At 34.9% G+C, this 16,131-nt stretch overlaps 3 protein-coding genes and 2 pseudogenes across 3 annotated transcripts; 1 reads left to right on the top strand and 4 right to left on the bottom strand.

The window, feature by feature from the left end:
• Positions 1-2,555: 2,555 nt before the first annotated feature.
• LOC120194179 lies at positions 2,556-3,130 on the bottom strand. The gene has a single exon (XM_039196568.1). It carries the CDS (start codon positions 3,034-3,036, stop codon positions 2,677-2,679), a length of 360 nt encoding a protein of 119 aa, XP_039052499.1. The 5' UTR covers positions 3,037-3,130; the 3' UTR covers positions 2,556-2,676.
• Positions 3,131-4,723: 1,593 nt separating this feature from the next.
• Positions 4,724-5,557, top strand: LOC120194337 (polyadenylate-binding protein 5-like). The gene has a single exon (XM_039196662.1). It carries the CDS (start codon positions 4,724-4,726, stop codon positions 5,555-5,557), a length of 834 nt encoding a protein of 277 aa, XP_039052593.1.
• Positions 5,558-9,584: 4,027 nt separating this feature from the next.
• LOC120194445 lies at positions 9,585-11,065 on the bottom strand (annotated as a pseudogene).
• LOC120194448 (putative UPF0481 protein At3g02645) lies at positions 10,706-11,357 on the bottom strand. Its single transcript, XM_039196760.1, has one exon. The coding sequence runs from the start codon at positions 11,336-11,338 to the stop codon at positions 10,757-10,759; it is 582 nt and encodes a 193-aa protein (XP_039052691.1). The 5' UTR covers positions 11,339-11,357; the 3' UTR covers positions 10,706-10,756.
• A 1,979-nt stretch (positions 11,358-13,336) lies between these two features.
• LOC120194336 lies at positions 13,337-15,414 on the bottom strand (annotated as a pseudogene).
• Positions 15,415-16,131: the final 717 nt, after the last annotated feature.

The following is a 16,131-nucleotide window of genomic DNA, read 5'->3' as shown; positions in this document are numbered from 1 at the left end:
ACGTAAAAGAAAAAGGGGGAAAAGAAGATTAAAAGAGAAGGGATCGGGTGTTGACAGATCGACTTTCTTATCCTGGACCTTTGTATTGTCTACGACTATGTCAGTCGACCCTTTTGGGGGGTTAACTACACAAATATTCATTAAAGTTTAAAAAATTAATAAAATAATTATTAAAATTATTAAAATAATAATAAAATAATCCGTTCGATAATTTGATGTGATAGTTAAAATGACTTGATACTCTTTGAATATATTAATTTCATTTTGATCAATCTTTTAACTCACTTGCAATAAATAAATATATAATTTTAAATCAGGTTAACCGTAATCCCTTAAGAATATAACTCCGCTTCCATCGTCGAGCATCGTCCGATAATCTTAGCAAAACCTATAATCCAAGCCCCCTCGTGGTCCCTTAGGACTCCTCCACAAGCTGACAGATCAGACTGGGAGCGATAACCATCACCTGTATTATCACTTTTAGTCAATATAATTTTATGTTGTCCTATCATAAAATTAATATTATTAATAAAAATAAGAGTAAATTCTTGTAAACTATTTTTAAAATAAGGGTAAACTATACTAAATAAGGGTAAACTATACTGTTTCTCACTGAACTATACTCTTTCTACTAGTTTCCTCACCAAACTTTCAATTTTTCTGTTTTGCTCACTGAATTTTACAAATTGAATCATTTTGTTCACTTTGCATTTATCTATTTAATGATGTTATGACGTGGAACAAGCATAAAAATTACGTTGTTTTTAAAAACTCAAATATACATCAAAACGACGTCGTTTTGAATCCTATATTGAAAGTTCGGCGAGAAAAATAGGAAATGGAGTAATGTTCGGTGAGATAATGTGTAATTTACACTTTTTCCTTTTGCTCTCCATTTTCTCTCCGCCGACCACTGTGTCATTTTCATTCTGGCCATCGTCCATCGTCATTGACGGTGGGTCCCAAATTTCATGGGTCGGTTCATCTCGACCCTTGAATCCGAATTTAGTGATTGTTTTCACTGGAAAAATGTCCCAAAACTCGTGAATCTCGATTGAAACGTTTAGGCTTCCTCAATTTCAATCTCAAATTTGTGCACTTCGGAGCAATTTCTAATAAAATGGAGGTCAGATTCGGGCTCACGTTGTCGAGGCGAAACGACCCATGAAATTTGGTATCAAACGACCAACATATACGATGATCGACGGTGGCCTCCAACCAACTTTTATTTTTATTTAATATTTTTAATTATTTTATATTAAAAATAATAAAAATACCACATTATCCAGTCGTTAGAGAGAAAACGAGGGAGTGAGAAAAATTATTCAATCTGTAAGCTCAGTAAGTAAAATAGAAAAATTGAAAGTTGGGTGAGAAAAATAAGTGAGAGAGTATAATTAAGTGAGAAACGGTGTAATTTGCCCTAAAAATGATTTAAATATTAACTATATATTTAAAATTTTCATTAATAATTTATAAATACACCAATATTGGGTAAAATAGTCGCTTTCTAAAATTCTTCGAAAAAAGTGGTCGAGGTCCCTCCATAAAATAATATCCTTATTTGGATAAGGATTAAGGATATTTAATATAAATTTTAAGGTGGTAATAGATATTTTAGATTAAAATATATAATTTACATTGGTCCAATTAACAATAATTAATATTAACGAGAAAGAGTCCGACATTGATTAAATTCGATCCCCACCTATTTTAAATATAATTAAATTAACTTATCCATCAAACTTTCATGCTTTTTTTAGTTAGTTCTCCTTCATTTCATTTATCGAATAACTTTCGTTTTTCTTCCAAATTACTACTTTCGAATTTCAATCATATTGTCCAATTAGTTGAATTTCAAGCATGATGAATTGATCATGAAGTTTAGTAACTAATTAAAAGGATTCACTATTTATCTCGGTTGTTAAATGAATCAATTTATTTCAGTAGTTAAAAGGAATCGATATTGTTTTCAGAGATCACAGGTTTCGAGCACCAACGACTGCAATAAGGTAATTGAGTGTTCTATGTCAAATGACTGAGAATATTTAAAACAAATACTACTTTGTAATCTTCTTAACTTAATAAAAAATGTTCGGTATAGCTGAATAATTTTTATATGAAGATATGAAAAATAAATTTATACGAAACAAACATATCGTAAAAAAATACCAAATAATGCAATAAAATATTAAGAAAACAATGTAATAAATAAAAATGCACAAGTATGTGTAGTGCATGTATATATTCCATGCATATCTTGTATCTATCTTGAACATTTCGAAACCTTCATTTTTTTTTAACTATAATTATGTTTAGAAAATAATGTAATTAATGAAACCTTATAGTGTACCACATTCAGAATTTCTATTCCAAGATTTGCCAAACAGAATTTTGGATTTTCCCATAAATATAACAAACTGACAATCAAGACAAATTTTGTTCGTTAGATTGCATTACTATTTGATTTTCTACTTTAAATCACCCATTAGATTTAATAAGAAAAAAACAGATCGAAGAAAGACAAGGAACCCATAAACGAAGAACGAAAGAAATTTAAACAAAATCCGAAATTCATCGCTACTCCCCTTGATAATCCATGTCCGTTTTAAAGTTTCTAAAATCTCTTATACACATAAAAGAAGGAAAAATTCAGAATTTAAGAGCTAAATGATGTCAAGAAACAGCCACTCCATTAGCAGAGCTGTGGAGTGAACTAAACCTGGAGGGTTTGGGATGGAAATTCCGCCTCCTTTGAAGACCGTGGCTCGAAGGGCTAATGATCTGCATCAGGAAGGCTTTGATCAGGCTTGATTTTGACGACGACGATGATACAGTTGACATCATCATCATCATCATGGCGGACTTCGACTGATCCTCTTTCTGTCTATTAACATAGGGCGCCGACGCCACCGATTTGCTTGAAACTTTGCCCGAACTCCTATGGAGGCTGCACCTGAAAGACCCGGGATGGTTGGTCGGAGAGCAAAGGCACACCCGCTTTGAACAATGCGACGGCAAGCTCTTGGTTGCCATTGGAATCGAAGGGATCAGTTATCAATTCTTTCTTTTCTTTTTCCTATTGGTTTTACGCTAAAAGAAAATATTAAGCTTGGCTTTCAAATTTCAAGAATCGGGAAAGGGTTTTATGTTTCTTATGTACAAGGTTTTCACCAATGTAGTAGGGATGATGTTGATTTACCAGGTGTACCTTTGTATAATTGTATATGACAAAATGGCCTTTTCGTCATTTCGTGCTGCCAACTGGTTAATCACGATGTTGAGTAATTTATGCATGGTAAATTAAAGTTTAATTCTGTCTAGCTTGAGCATATATTACATCGTTGATGATGACTGCTGTAGTAAATTACTAATTACTAAGGGATTGTTTGTTTACTGATGAATCGTTCAACATTCAGCGTGTTTAATTCTTACCTCTAAATGAAGACTATGCTGAATGAAACAGCAAAACACTGCTGAATGATTCAGCATTAAAGTACATTCTGAATCATTAAGCACATGTTATTTTACCATAATACATATTTTTTCACATGTTGTCTTATTAAACAATCATATTTTATAATATAATAAATCATTATGAAGGTAAAAAAGAAAATATTCATAATTCAAATTGTACATTCAGAACCATTATCAAACAACAAGTCACATTCAGAGTCAATTCATATAGAGCCTTTGAATCATTCAGCGCTTAATCATTTTATTTTATCAAACAGTCCCTAAGTCATTAATAGGAGGCTTTAAGGTAAAAATAAATGTTCAAATTGTGGCTTAAAAAACATTTTAGTGTCTAAAGAATTTTTCGTTAAAAATAGGTGTATAATATTTTTCAATTATACTTTTAAGTGTCCGAATGTTAACCTCTGTTAAATATCCCAGTTAAGTGACACGTTTCACGTTCCGATAACTTTGAGAATTTTTGTTAAAAATTAAAAAAATTGTTAAAAAACCCACACACACGATGTGTTATCATATAGACGAATATTTTTAAAATAAAAATATATTTTAAATTTTGTTATTTTATTTTATCCAATATGTTTTACTGGAGGTTTGGGCTTAACAATGTATAAAATAGTAAGTATTGTTGTTATATTTAAAAAGAAACCCAAGCTAACATATAAATATTTTTTAATAATTTAAAATAATTAAAATAATATTTATTCACAATTGCTTAATTATTGATAATGCACACATACCCATAAATGTGTTTATTTAAACTCAATACCTTTAGAGAGATTTTTTTTAATCACTAAGATCACTCAATGAGTTCTTAAATTTTTTTTATTAATAATATAATCAACTTAAAAAATCACTAAAAAAATAAGGCATTTTGTTATCGGTACAAAACTAAGTAAATTACATTGTAGTGAATAAAATAACAAGATACTTTAATATGAAATCTGTAGCATAAATGTATGTTTGCATGGGTTTGTATCTAATGAATTAATTATTTTTTTATTTTACATAAAATTTTAAAAAATCAAAAAAATTTAAAAGTAATAAAAATAAATAACTTAAAATCATATAATTTATAAAAATATAAGAAAAATAACAACACAATAAAATATATAATATTAGCTTACCAGGTCTATAAACTCTTAAAATAGATTTTGTGAACAGTATAATATAATATATGTTCAAAGATAAATTTCAATCATTTGAATCATGTTCACTGTCATTTTCGGTCACCGATTTGAGTCCAGACATGGAGAGGAGTAGCTTGAGGGGAAGTCAACTAACAACCTTATTCGTCCAAAACTTACCACCTAAATTTCATTGGAGTGGCTTGAGGCAGCTGTTCGGAAGACATGGAGATGTGATTGACTCCTACATAGCTAGAAAGAAGGATATGGCCGGGAAACGTTTCGGCTTTGTTAGGTTCTCTAACAAAGAGGACGCAAATAGGGCATTGCAGAGACTGAATGAATTTAACACTTATGGCTTTCGCATAGTAGTTAAGGAGGCTAAATATACAGATAGGTTTCAATCGTGGAAGGCGAATACAACTTTTTATTCTCAGGCGACGACGAGGAATGATGGGCATAAAGGTTTTCAAGCCATGAATCACAGTGAAGGAAGGTCAAAGAATAAGGAAGCGGTAGCAGGAAACAACAAAGGAATGGTGTTTGGTAGTGATGGCTTCAAAGAAAAAGTTATGAGGAGACTGAAAACTGTGCAAGGTCACGTTGATGAAGAATCACTACGAAAGTTGGAAAAACGTTTGATAGGTACGATGGCGACAGTGTGCAATTCAAACCAAGTAGAGGATAGGCTACGAGCAGGAGGGCTTGGCGAGTTAAAAACAAAGTATCTGGGAGGGCGTGACTTTCTAATTGAAATCGAAGACCCGGGGTTATATAGTTTCATGAAAGAACAAAAATGGTCATATCTCAAGGAGGTCTTTCTGGAAGTTCAACCTTGGTCAGAGGTGTATCGTTCGTCGGAGAGAGTCATTTGGATTCAACTGACAGGACTCCCACTTTATTGCTGGAATCACCAGACTTTCAAAAAAGTAGCAGAAACGTGGGGGAGTTCTTAGCACTAGGAAGAATGCTCTTCAATCTAGAGATGGAGAAAAAGTTACGATCCTGTTAGCAAAGAAATCATTTAGAAAAAATAGAAGAAATTATCGAATTGGAGGTAGGAAGAGACCTCTTTCTGGTTCAAGTTAAAGAATTGAACACAAGTATCAGTGTCCCCAAGTTTCTAAATCAAAAGGAGAATAAGTCTACAAAAGGCGAGGATTTGTTGCTTCACATGAACAGTGTCGGAATCCAACTGGAGCAAAGGATCGACGTCCAAAGTATTGAATTGACGAGGAGAGACAAATTGGAGAGAGAGCAATCACAGGGCTCAATAGTAATGATGAGATGCCCATGTGTGTTTCCAAGCGAAACGTGAATTGTGAAAAACCTGATGTTGATCAGAACACGGGTCAAATATTGAATTTAGATAATGTTGGCGTAGATTCTGATCCGTTGAGTAAGCCTACATTGATTAGTGGACATTCAAAGCCCAGACCTACTTGTAGGGCTCTAGAAGATATATAACATTTGGCCTTCAAGAATAAAGAATGTAATCAAAGGCCAGTTTGGGAGGAAGGCTCTGACGGTGAAACTATGTTGGGCCAGAATGGAGCCTAAAAGGAAAGAAACTTGGGAGGATATGGTTGACAACGTTAACAAATGACCAAATGAAGATAATCCTCATTCTGCTTTAAATGACGTGGATCTTCAAAGTAGATTTCTTCCACCAAGAATACAAGGAAAAAGCAAAAAGTACGAGTCACTTGAGGAAATACAAGACAAATCGTTGACAAACCTATTGAAGAATAGAAAGACTCAGCTAAACAAGAAGAAGAAAAAAGTTAATCGAGAGGCAGAAACTTCGGAGTTGGAATGGAGGTCCCTCTCAGACTCAGACCTTAAAGCAAGGCGGACGATTCAGATGAGGGAAGCCAAGAAAATTGTGAAATTAGGTCAAGAGTTGCGGATAATTTTCAGAGGTTCTAAATAAACTATATTGAGTGAGTTAGCATTATTAGAAGCATCCGATGACAAATCGTTGGCTTTCTAGATCAGTAAAGAGGTGAAGAGGCTTGGAATGATAATTTTATCCTGGAATATCCGAGGTATGGGTCCGACGTTTAATTTTCAGCTTTACACAAGATTATTAGAGTCAATAAAGTAGTAGCAGTCTTTATTTGAAAAACCAAAAAAGAGTTTGAAGAATATGAAATTAGTAATTTGCGATTTGATGATAATTTTGAGTTTAGATTTTCTGAAGCGAATGGAAGAGCAGGGGATTTCTGTTTTAAGGAAAATGCGTAGTGAGCAAGTGTTGGAATGAGATAGAGGTGTTAAAATGAATATATGGCAGCAAGTGGTTTTTGGCTGGAGATTTTATTTTAATATGCAGCCGAATCAAAAGAAAGTGGAAATTTACATGGTATGTTCCGGGTAATAGGATGAGTCGACCGAATAGGCTGTTTGTGGAGGAAGAGTGGATCCAGGAAAACGTTGATGTTACTTTATGGGGATTACCAAGATCGGTTTGGATCTATTTTTGATAGAAGGTGGTATGGGGTCATAGCCAGTTTCAGGTTTATAAATATTCGGTTAATCCAAGTGGGATGTTTAGAGATAATTAAGGAGGCGCTCGTGGATATTTGTTCGATTGGACATGTTTTGGCTGCTAAGTTGCGAAGAATCAAAGGAGCATTGTAAATGTGGACCAAAGAGGCCGATAGGATTGTAGATAATGAAGTGCATGTGGAGTCAAGGTTAAATGAGCTTGAAGTGCAAGGAGTTAATGTTACTTGGAATGACTTGGAGCGTGAGGATCTAGCAAAAGAAATGAAAAAGCTTTGGGATTTGTTGAATAATGGAGAAGGATGTAGGACGCCAAATATCCAGAATGAACTGGTTGTAAAATGGGGATGAAAACTCGGCTTTCTTCGCAGAGCAGTCAAACTTCAGAGAAAAAAATGAGGAATGTTGTTGTGTTAATACTATATGATGCTTTGTTAATTTTGTCCGAGTGGGCTAGTCAGTAGCAAGGTTGGAGAGTTCTACAGAGTTGATCCGTCACTCAGGATGTTGTTTTTTTTTGTTCAATAACATTGCGATGTTTGCTTTTATTTAGACTAGATCGGGTGATTTCTTGTTTTGTGATTTTTTGATGCTGCTAGATTATTGCTTTGTCATTAGATGGTTTCTCCTCACACAGAGATGTTGTTAGTTCACTATTTTTGGTGACTTCTTAGTCTCGATCTATGTTCGGATATGCTGTGAAATTAACTATTGGGATTGTTGTGGAGGGGTCAATGCCCGCTTTGATGTTTTTATTTTGTTAGCGTCAGTGACTTGTTCCTTGTACCTCGCTAAGAGTACTCTTTTCCTCCATCTAAGTTTAGGGAGGTTTTTAACGAGACTCTTAATGTAGGTTTGTTCAATTAATAAAATTCATCTTGCCGAGCAAAAAAAAACTCTCAATCATTTGACATTAAATGTTCATATCTTTAGTATTCTTTATGCTCGAACTCAAGACTTCAAAAAATAACAACAATTATCACTAAGATCACTTATTCATTCATGCAAATTCAAATAAAATTTGTAAATATAAATATCAGCACAAATCCTGTGAAAATAATAATCGAAGTCTAAACCAAAATATCTTAACTAGTACTTGCGAACAAGGACTATTAAGCCACGGATCGTGAAAGTCAAGGACGTTAACGAAGCATCCAGGAAGAGGGCAAGCGAAAGCAACGTACACTCTCCAATACCAAGGCTACAATTGATGAGCCCAGCCAGAGGGCGGTCGTAGAGACCAACAATTGAGCCCTAACGCCGAAGCTTAAAAACAAACCATTAGCCAGCTCGAAGTGCAAACACATGGCCAACTAAATCCACATATCCAGAACCTTCAGGGAAATCCATCTTTTTAATATACAATCTAGGAACAATATTGGAATAGATGGCAAATTATTGTTGCTAATTAATTCTTGATATTGACATCATGACGAATCTACATTTCACCATCACAGGCACGATCTTAAACTTAATGTTTCTAATTTGGACTGATCAGCAAAAGCTTAAACGCAGAGTTTAAATTCAACTACTCATTTAATACTTTTAAAAGTTCAAATAAAATATTAATTTTTAATACATGAATTAGGGAACAGGATGAGTTTTAGTACTTGGGGTGGACAGTTTAACTGCTTTCAATTGTTATGTGACAGATTAAATGATCAGCATTCATGTGCTGTGCTCTGACCGATAAGGTATATGTTATCATATAAGATCTGGATAACTATAATTACAGCCAGTTTGCTTTAAAATTCTGTTCAAATATCAAAACATCTGAATTCATAATACTTTATTATATACGTTAAACTGGCAAACTAGTTTTATGAGTTGGAATTACTGAACCAAACCCTCTACAAACATAAATTGTTCCTAATTCGACCAAAAACATGGTGTTTACAATTGATTTAAATAAATAATAACATATTTCACATGGCACTTTACATATAGTGTCAGATACGTCTTATCATCAAATGATTCGGGTTTTCCGTTTTCTGATCTCTCACATGATTGCTATAAGATTAATATAATTTTAGGCATAAATTTTGTAAAGCATATTAGTAGTTTAGGGTTCTGGATATGGAGAACCCACTTTGCATATACTATGATTTTATCTATTTAAACATGTAAAATATATAGGAGCACTTTGCACTTGGATCGTCCTGAAGCGCGATAGCTGGAGAATCTACTTGAAATTGATAATTAGAAGGAACCCAGAGGATAATTTTGTTTAGAATACAAAACATGAAGAAACAACGTAAAGGAATAATGGAGAAGCCAACAGATTCGTCATCGTTACAAAGAACAATATAATGTTAATACCTTGGATGAAAAGAAAAGGAATTTGAAAGCACACAAGACCAAACTTTTCTCTTTTCTTTTTTTTCTCACTATTAACATACTCTCAACACAGTACATAAGAAGTGAAAATAAATAAATGAAGAAATCATTGTAAAGATTAAAATTTAATTTCACAACTCTCAAGAAAAAATATACCCATGGATCCAAATAATTTATTTTTGGGAGAAAAAACCAAGAAAACTTTGCATTGTTGGAGAGTGAAAGAGTTAAACTCGGTCGGTGGCATTCGTGTCGATATTGAATATGCGACTGCAACTATAGACGGAGCAAAAAGCTTGCAGTGACATCAACAACAAGAGCAAAATTGCAGCAAGAAACGTGAGAATCTGCCAAGAACCGAACACATAAGATTTCATCATGTTTTTAGCTTTGATGTTCCATCGGCCATTGTGATATTTGTTGACCTCTTCGATCGTCTTGTCAAGGAAATGCACTTTGGTTAACCTGACGGACTTGCTCATCCAGTTCCAAAGATCAGCCGCTTCTCCATCGCTCTTCATGTGATTCAAAATGATCCCTTTCTCTCTCAGCAGCTTCACATCTTCTTGGGTATCGATGATCCCATTCATCAACTCAGTGTAACGAGTGAAAACCAATGGCCCCGAAGCATTCGACGCTTCCTACGCCACTAAGTTCCTCAAGATCACCTCAGTGTTCAAATCTAAGCTGATGGTCGGAAGGTGTAAAGTGCAAGTCTTGGAATCGGAACAAATGGCCGAGATATTGCCTGTGGTGGCCGAAAAACGAACACCGGAACCTGAAAGTTCAGTAACTGAAGGAATTGCGATCTCTTCCACTAGCGGTGCCTTGTCAGCGCCGCCCGAACCCTCTTCTGATTTGCTGTCTTTACTGTCTGCTCCATTGAGGAAAAGCTCCACGGGTTGTTTCAAGATTGAAAAGCCTGGAAGTTTAGTGAGGATCGTCCAAGGCAATTTGAATACGAGTCTGATTGGCTTTGAGTTTAAGATTTTCTTGATGAGACGTAGTACTGGACCTTTGTTTAGCTTTGATAACATGTTCCATATGGCACATAGGAGTTTCTTAATGTAACCAGGGTCGTCCTCTGATGATCCTTGTGTGCATTTCATGGCTTCATTTGGATCTTCAAGCTCGGATATCTCGGAAGTTATAATTTGGAGCTTAGGGACGACCATATCATATAAACAATCAAGCAAGTGAGATTTTTCCAAATGATGGATCTTGGGCAATACCTTCATCATCTTGAAAGGGCAAAGCTCCTTGCATAGTTCCGTTACCATCGACAGCAACAGATCATCAGCTCGTTCAAGCTATGAGGATTGAACTTGAAGCATCTTTCTCAACACAAACAGAGGGATTTGATTCTCCAGCATCATTATATCTCTGAGAATCGCGTTATGAGCAGATTTTCGACCTGCATAATCAACCAAATGCGACATCCTTGAAGAAACCCTGGTGAGCAGCTTACCTTCTTTCATGGCATAGATTTGAAGGAACTCAAGCAAGAAGGAAGCGTCAATGGCCAACATCCAACAGAAAGTTTCATTGCCGAAGTCCAGAAACTTATGGTAACACGCTCGGATCTTCGGCGCCAGCCTCTGAAGCTGCTCGACGAGATGATCGAACTGGAGGTCGTTGACGAGATTTTTCTGTGTTCTTTTGGCAGCATCGATCTTATATCTCTCCATCTCGTGCAGCTCGGGACGCCAGTAATGGTAATAACCAATGGCCACCAGCTGTGGGGTGTATGAATCTGGATCGCATGATAAAAGGGTTTTGGAGACATTGAAAATGCTAACGGAGATCTCATTTTCGTCTTCAAGCTCCGACTCTAGTGTTCGACGGATGTTAATCACCCATCGATTATAATCAAAGCCTGGAGCATTGGACATTGTATTTAATTTGGTGTAAGCTTTTGTTTTTTCTGGTACGATGGAATTAAGGGTTTGTGTGACAGAGTTAAAGAGAATGCCCCTTTAATTTATAATGAAGAAGATGGTGCAAATTGATAAAACACCATTATCATTAGGTGTTGCACTAACTTTGGCTTTAGCTTCTTTTTTTCTCATTAATGTTAATAAAAGGAAAAACGCTTTTCTCGTGCTCTATTATTGTTTACTTTCTTCTCCTACGGCATTTATACATATTCCATATATCTCAAGCTTTTCTTTTTCACCATTAAAATTAAAAAAATAAAAAAAAATAATTTATAGCAAAAATAGTCATTAATCTCCGATTCCCAAAGTACGAAAATTTAACCCGACACATTAATTCATTAATTTATTCTCATATATTAGCCACATAGATTAATTTCAATAATTAAACAGAATTTGAGATTCAAAATTGTGAAATGTAAGTTGCTTTAAAAGTTAATGTATGCTATAGTTGAACAAATAAGTCCAGAATGCCGATATTATTCGTAAATTGATTAGACCGGTCCTAGACATCTTTGCCAAGTAAAAAAAAGAGAGGATACATCTTTTATTTGTTTAAAGATTCTTTATAATTAAGGTTGTACTTCACTCATCTTGGAAACCAACTAGCTGCCTTGTTGATTTGGAATTCTTAAGCAGTGTATGTATGGTTAAATTAATGTTTCAAAGGTACACAAAAAATAGTTCTATATATTGATTTCCATCAAGTCTGCCTTCATGGTTTAAACGTTTACTTGGAAAAGAAGAGTGGATGGAATTTCCTGGTAATATCCCATGGTAGGAAATTTCAACCACATTTTTCATGCCCCCTTTGGCGGTCCAATATTTGAGGGAAACTGAAAACAAATGAAAATCGAAAACGTATTGGGGAACCCGTGTGCAGGTGGCATATTAATATGGACTGTTTGAATGTCTGTGGCTACTTCGCACTTCACGCACGCGTCATATATGTTACATTCCTAGGACCATATTTAAACAATTCAATAAAACTATTAGTATTTAAATTATCAATTTTCGTCTGTTTTAATATTTAAATTTATAATTTTTTAAAAATATATATATAACATTTAGTTTTTAAATTTTATAGGTAAATTACATCATTCATCTCTCAACTATCTTCTCACTTCTATTTCGGTAGTAAAGTTTAAAAATTTTTCAATTTAACTACTCAACTTTCAAATTACTCGTATTTTTAATCACTCTAATTTATTTTATTAATGATTTTTGTGACATGACATTTTTTATTATTATGTTATTAATATATAATTAAAAATAAAAAATAAATTTGAAACTTAAGTAATTAAATTAAAAAATTTAAACTTTAGTTACCAAAATAGAAGTGAGAAGATAGTTGAGTGATGGATGATTCAACTTACCCTTTAGAAAAAGGTGCCACATGCAAATTACCCGTTAAGGTTTTAATGGCGAGATACTAAAACAATACAAAAATTAAACGTTAGGTATAATTTTGAAAATATTAAAAGTTTATATACTAAAATAGACAAAAACTGTTAGCTTAGGTATTAAACGTGTAGTTTACCCTAAAAGTAACTGGTCCACCTTTTCCACACGTGCATCATATTTCATCATTTGCTCGCTGGATGATGTAGTTTTGACCTTCCAACAAGACAAATGATTTGTTCACAGTAATTGATAAATTAAGTAATTAAAAGCATCTAAAACCTAGATTTGTTCAAATCTGAACTTTCCTTGCAAGTTTGGTGAGGACTATCAAGGGCAATTTGAATTTGACTTTAGTTGGCTTTGAAGATAATATTTTCTTGATGAGAGGTATTGGACCTTGTTTAGCTTTGATAATATGTTCCGTATGGCTCATAGGGAGGGACGGACCGAGGGGGCGGGTGGGGTAGTTTTTCTATATATTTTTTATTGAAAATCCTTTCAAAGTTTAAATCCCCCGTTTAAGTTCCCCAACATAGACGAGCACATGCAAAATCAAAATTCTGTTGCGTGTTCCGAATTTGTATGTCGGCACAAACGAGAGGGAAGAGACGAGGGACCAACGGGTTATGTAACTCTTAACGAACCTCCGAGTTCCATTGGTACCAGAGGATGAAAGAATGCAGGACATCAGTTATGGGTGGCCTGCAACGTGGTTCTGGTTGTATGCAAAGCATGGCAACACAGCAACCTGTTCAGCAAGGAATACAATTTGACTCTACAACGAGAACACAGACATGACGCATCAAATGAATTGTAGTTTTTTGATGTACCTCATATAGGTGCTTCAGATCCATTGTGTCTTTTATTACTGGGTCTAACATGTTTTTTTCGATCTGTCTGTAAGCTGGGGCTGGCCTGTATCAGAATTGTATATGAACAAAGTTCAAAATGCAATTTAAACCATGCCTGAAACTCCTCGAGGTTAATAGTATGGTCAAAAGAAATTACCCATGTGACAAGAGATTGGCACCGAGTTGGTCACCTTTTCTCCAGTGGTTTCTTTCCGATTAGCAGCTCCAGAAGGACAACTCCAAAAGCATATAAGCCACTTTTATCGCTCAGTTTACCTGAGAAATGCAGCGATGCCGTTACTCATTTCAAGTGACAGATTTCATTTTCTCAAGGACACACAAACACCATTCAATGTCATTCACACAACAAACATAATAAAGCAAGCCTAATTGACAGGCTAAGTTCTGCAGACATTTTCGATAACTGAGTTCTTCGGAATTTCTTGTGTATCAACAATGAAGAGTTTGGCTTACGAGGTACTCTGGAGTTCCATACCCCAACGTTCCTGACAACTTTACATTTTTGTTTTGCGATACGGTAGTCACAGCAAGGCCAACATCTGACAGCTTACCAAGAAAAAGAAGGGCAAGGTAACAACTCCAGGTTATTTCAAGCAAGATCCATGTCTGTCATGCATAATGTTTACCTTAGCATTGAAGTTGGAATCGAGAAGGATGTTAGATGACTTAATATCTCTATGGACAACTGCGGGATTGCAGTTCTCGTGAAGATATTCTAATGCTCTATAAGAGATTAGAACAGAATTGGCTATGGAATTCACCTAGCAATATCAACTGCAATTTTCATTCGTAAATTCCAGGTTAAAGCTGATCCTTGAGAAGGTCCTATAATGTCCAAACAATAAAATTAGATCAAAGGATAAACATTAGCCATCTTCCACTAACTTCCGTTATTCTTTTGTGTCTTTGGAATCAAGAAAAGGAGTCTATACATACCATGTAATTGACTCTCCAAAGAGCCATTTTGCATTATTTCATATACAAGTAACCTTGTTTCACCATGGATACAGTAACCCAACAATGCAAAATATTCTGATGCCGGATTTTGACCGGCCAGTTCACCTCATTCTGCACATTTCAATAAACCAAGCAAAGATATCAAATGCCATAAGACTATAGATATCCAAATTTATATCAGTCAGGCACAAAATATTACCTCAAATTCCCTTTCAGCTTCTACTCCTAATTGCTTTTTTCACGGCAGCAAGAAATTTCTTATCGAAGCAAGCTTTATAAGCACATCCACTACCGCCTTCACCGAGAACATTACTTTCCTGGAAACCGTTTGTCACGGCTTCAATAAGCAATACTCGTTAACAGCTACCAAACACTTTTCCCCAGCCATCCATAAGGAATTAAAAAGATCCACAATTGGACTTGTGTAGTGAAAGCAAAAGTAAACAACAAAGTTCATAACAGAAGATAAGGGCCATAAGCAAGGAATAGTTTCAATCTCGAGATGAAAACTTGGAAACCAAATCATAATGTGATTAAGTGAGACAAAAAAGAGACCTTTGTTCTGTTTGCTTTTCCCATTGGAATTCTTCAAGATTTTCTGTCTACATACCCAGCAACATAACAAAATGAGCAATAATCCACCAAGGAGAGTGGAAGCGACCATTAGTGCTATAAGAATCCTCTTGTTCAAATCCTGGTGGTGCACTACTCTAACCACAATCACTCCTGCTTTATCATTAGCATGGTTAATTAGAATTGGCATATCTGTTGGTAAATGGAAGAAAGACAACTTTTTTTTTGGTTTTTGTTTGCATAGCCAGCATAGGGGACTCTGTTAATAGTTAATACACCAAAAGATAAAAAAAGGCTTGCTAAAATAGTTGTCATTTTGAGGAACAAATGCATGCCAGTTTTATCCAAAAATCAAAGCTACTACTAGAAAACTAGGGGGGAAACATAGAAATAACTCAAACACTACACTTCGAAGAACAACAAATTGCTGGTTTCTATGCCAAAGAAGCTAAATTTGCCCACTTTAACGGAGCTAGCAATTATTCCTAACAGCCAAACTACTGAAAATTCAGAGGTTCATAAGCCTATGCATTGAGTGCATAAAATGTGTCAAATCCTTCGAAATAAGGGAACAACCTCTTAGCAATAGTATAGCAATGCAGAAATGTAGAGCACTTGAGCAAGAAACGAACCACCACCATTTAAGAGAAATAACTGGAGAAACAGCTTCCATTTGTGAAGAAAACTGAGAAATGAGTTCTTGTTTAGAAGGAAGAACAGAAGCCGGGGTGGAGGAAACGTTTGGCTCTGACCATACAAGAATTACAGGTGAAAACAAAGGGAAGGGACATGCCCACATGGGTAATAGTAGACACAGAAGATTCATAGGAAATAATAGAAGATAGGAATTTTTCTATCATTTAAATGTAGGGACTAATGAGTGAAACTTCTTTTCTTGTTCAAACAGTCGCTGTTTTTACTTTTGAAACCATCTATTTTTAACTC

This window comes from Hibiscus syriacus, unplaced genomic scaffold (genome assembly GCF_006381635.1).
Source record: "Hibiscus syriacus cultivar Baekdansim isolate YM2019G1 unplaced genomic scaffold, ASM638163v2 tig00116997_pilon, whole genome shotgun sequence".
Lineage (NCBI taxonomy): Eukaryota > Viridiplantae > Streptophyta > Magnoliopsida > Malvales > Malvaceae > Hibiscus > Hibiscus syriacus.
This window is presented reverse-complemented; position numbering and strand designations above follow the sequence as displayed.

Excerpts from the sequence above, each read along its gene's own strand:
- LOC120194179 (XM_039196568.1), bottom strand. The coding sequence starts at position 3,036 with ATGGCAACCAAGAGCTTGCCGTCGCATTGTTCAAAGCGGGTGTGCCTT.
- LOC120194337 (XM_039196662.1), top strand. The coding sequence starts at position 4,724 with ATGGAGAGGAGTAGCTTGAGGGGAAGTCAACTAACAACCTTATTCGTC.
- LOC120194448 (XM_039196760.1), bottom strand. The coding sequence starts at position 11,338 with ATGTCCAATGCTCCAGGCTTTGATTATAATCGATGGGTGATTAACATC.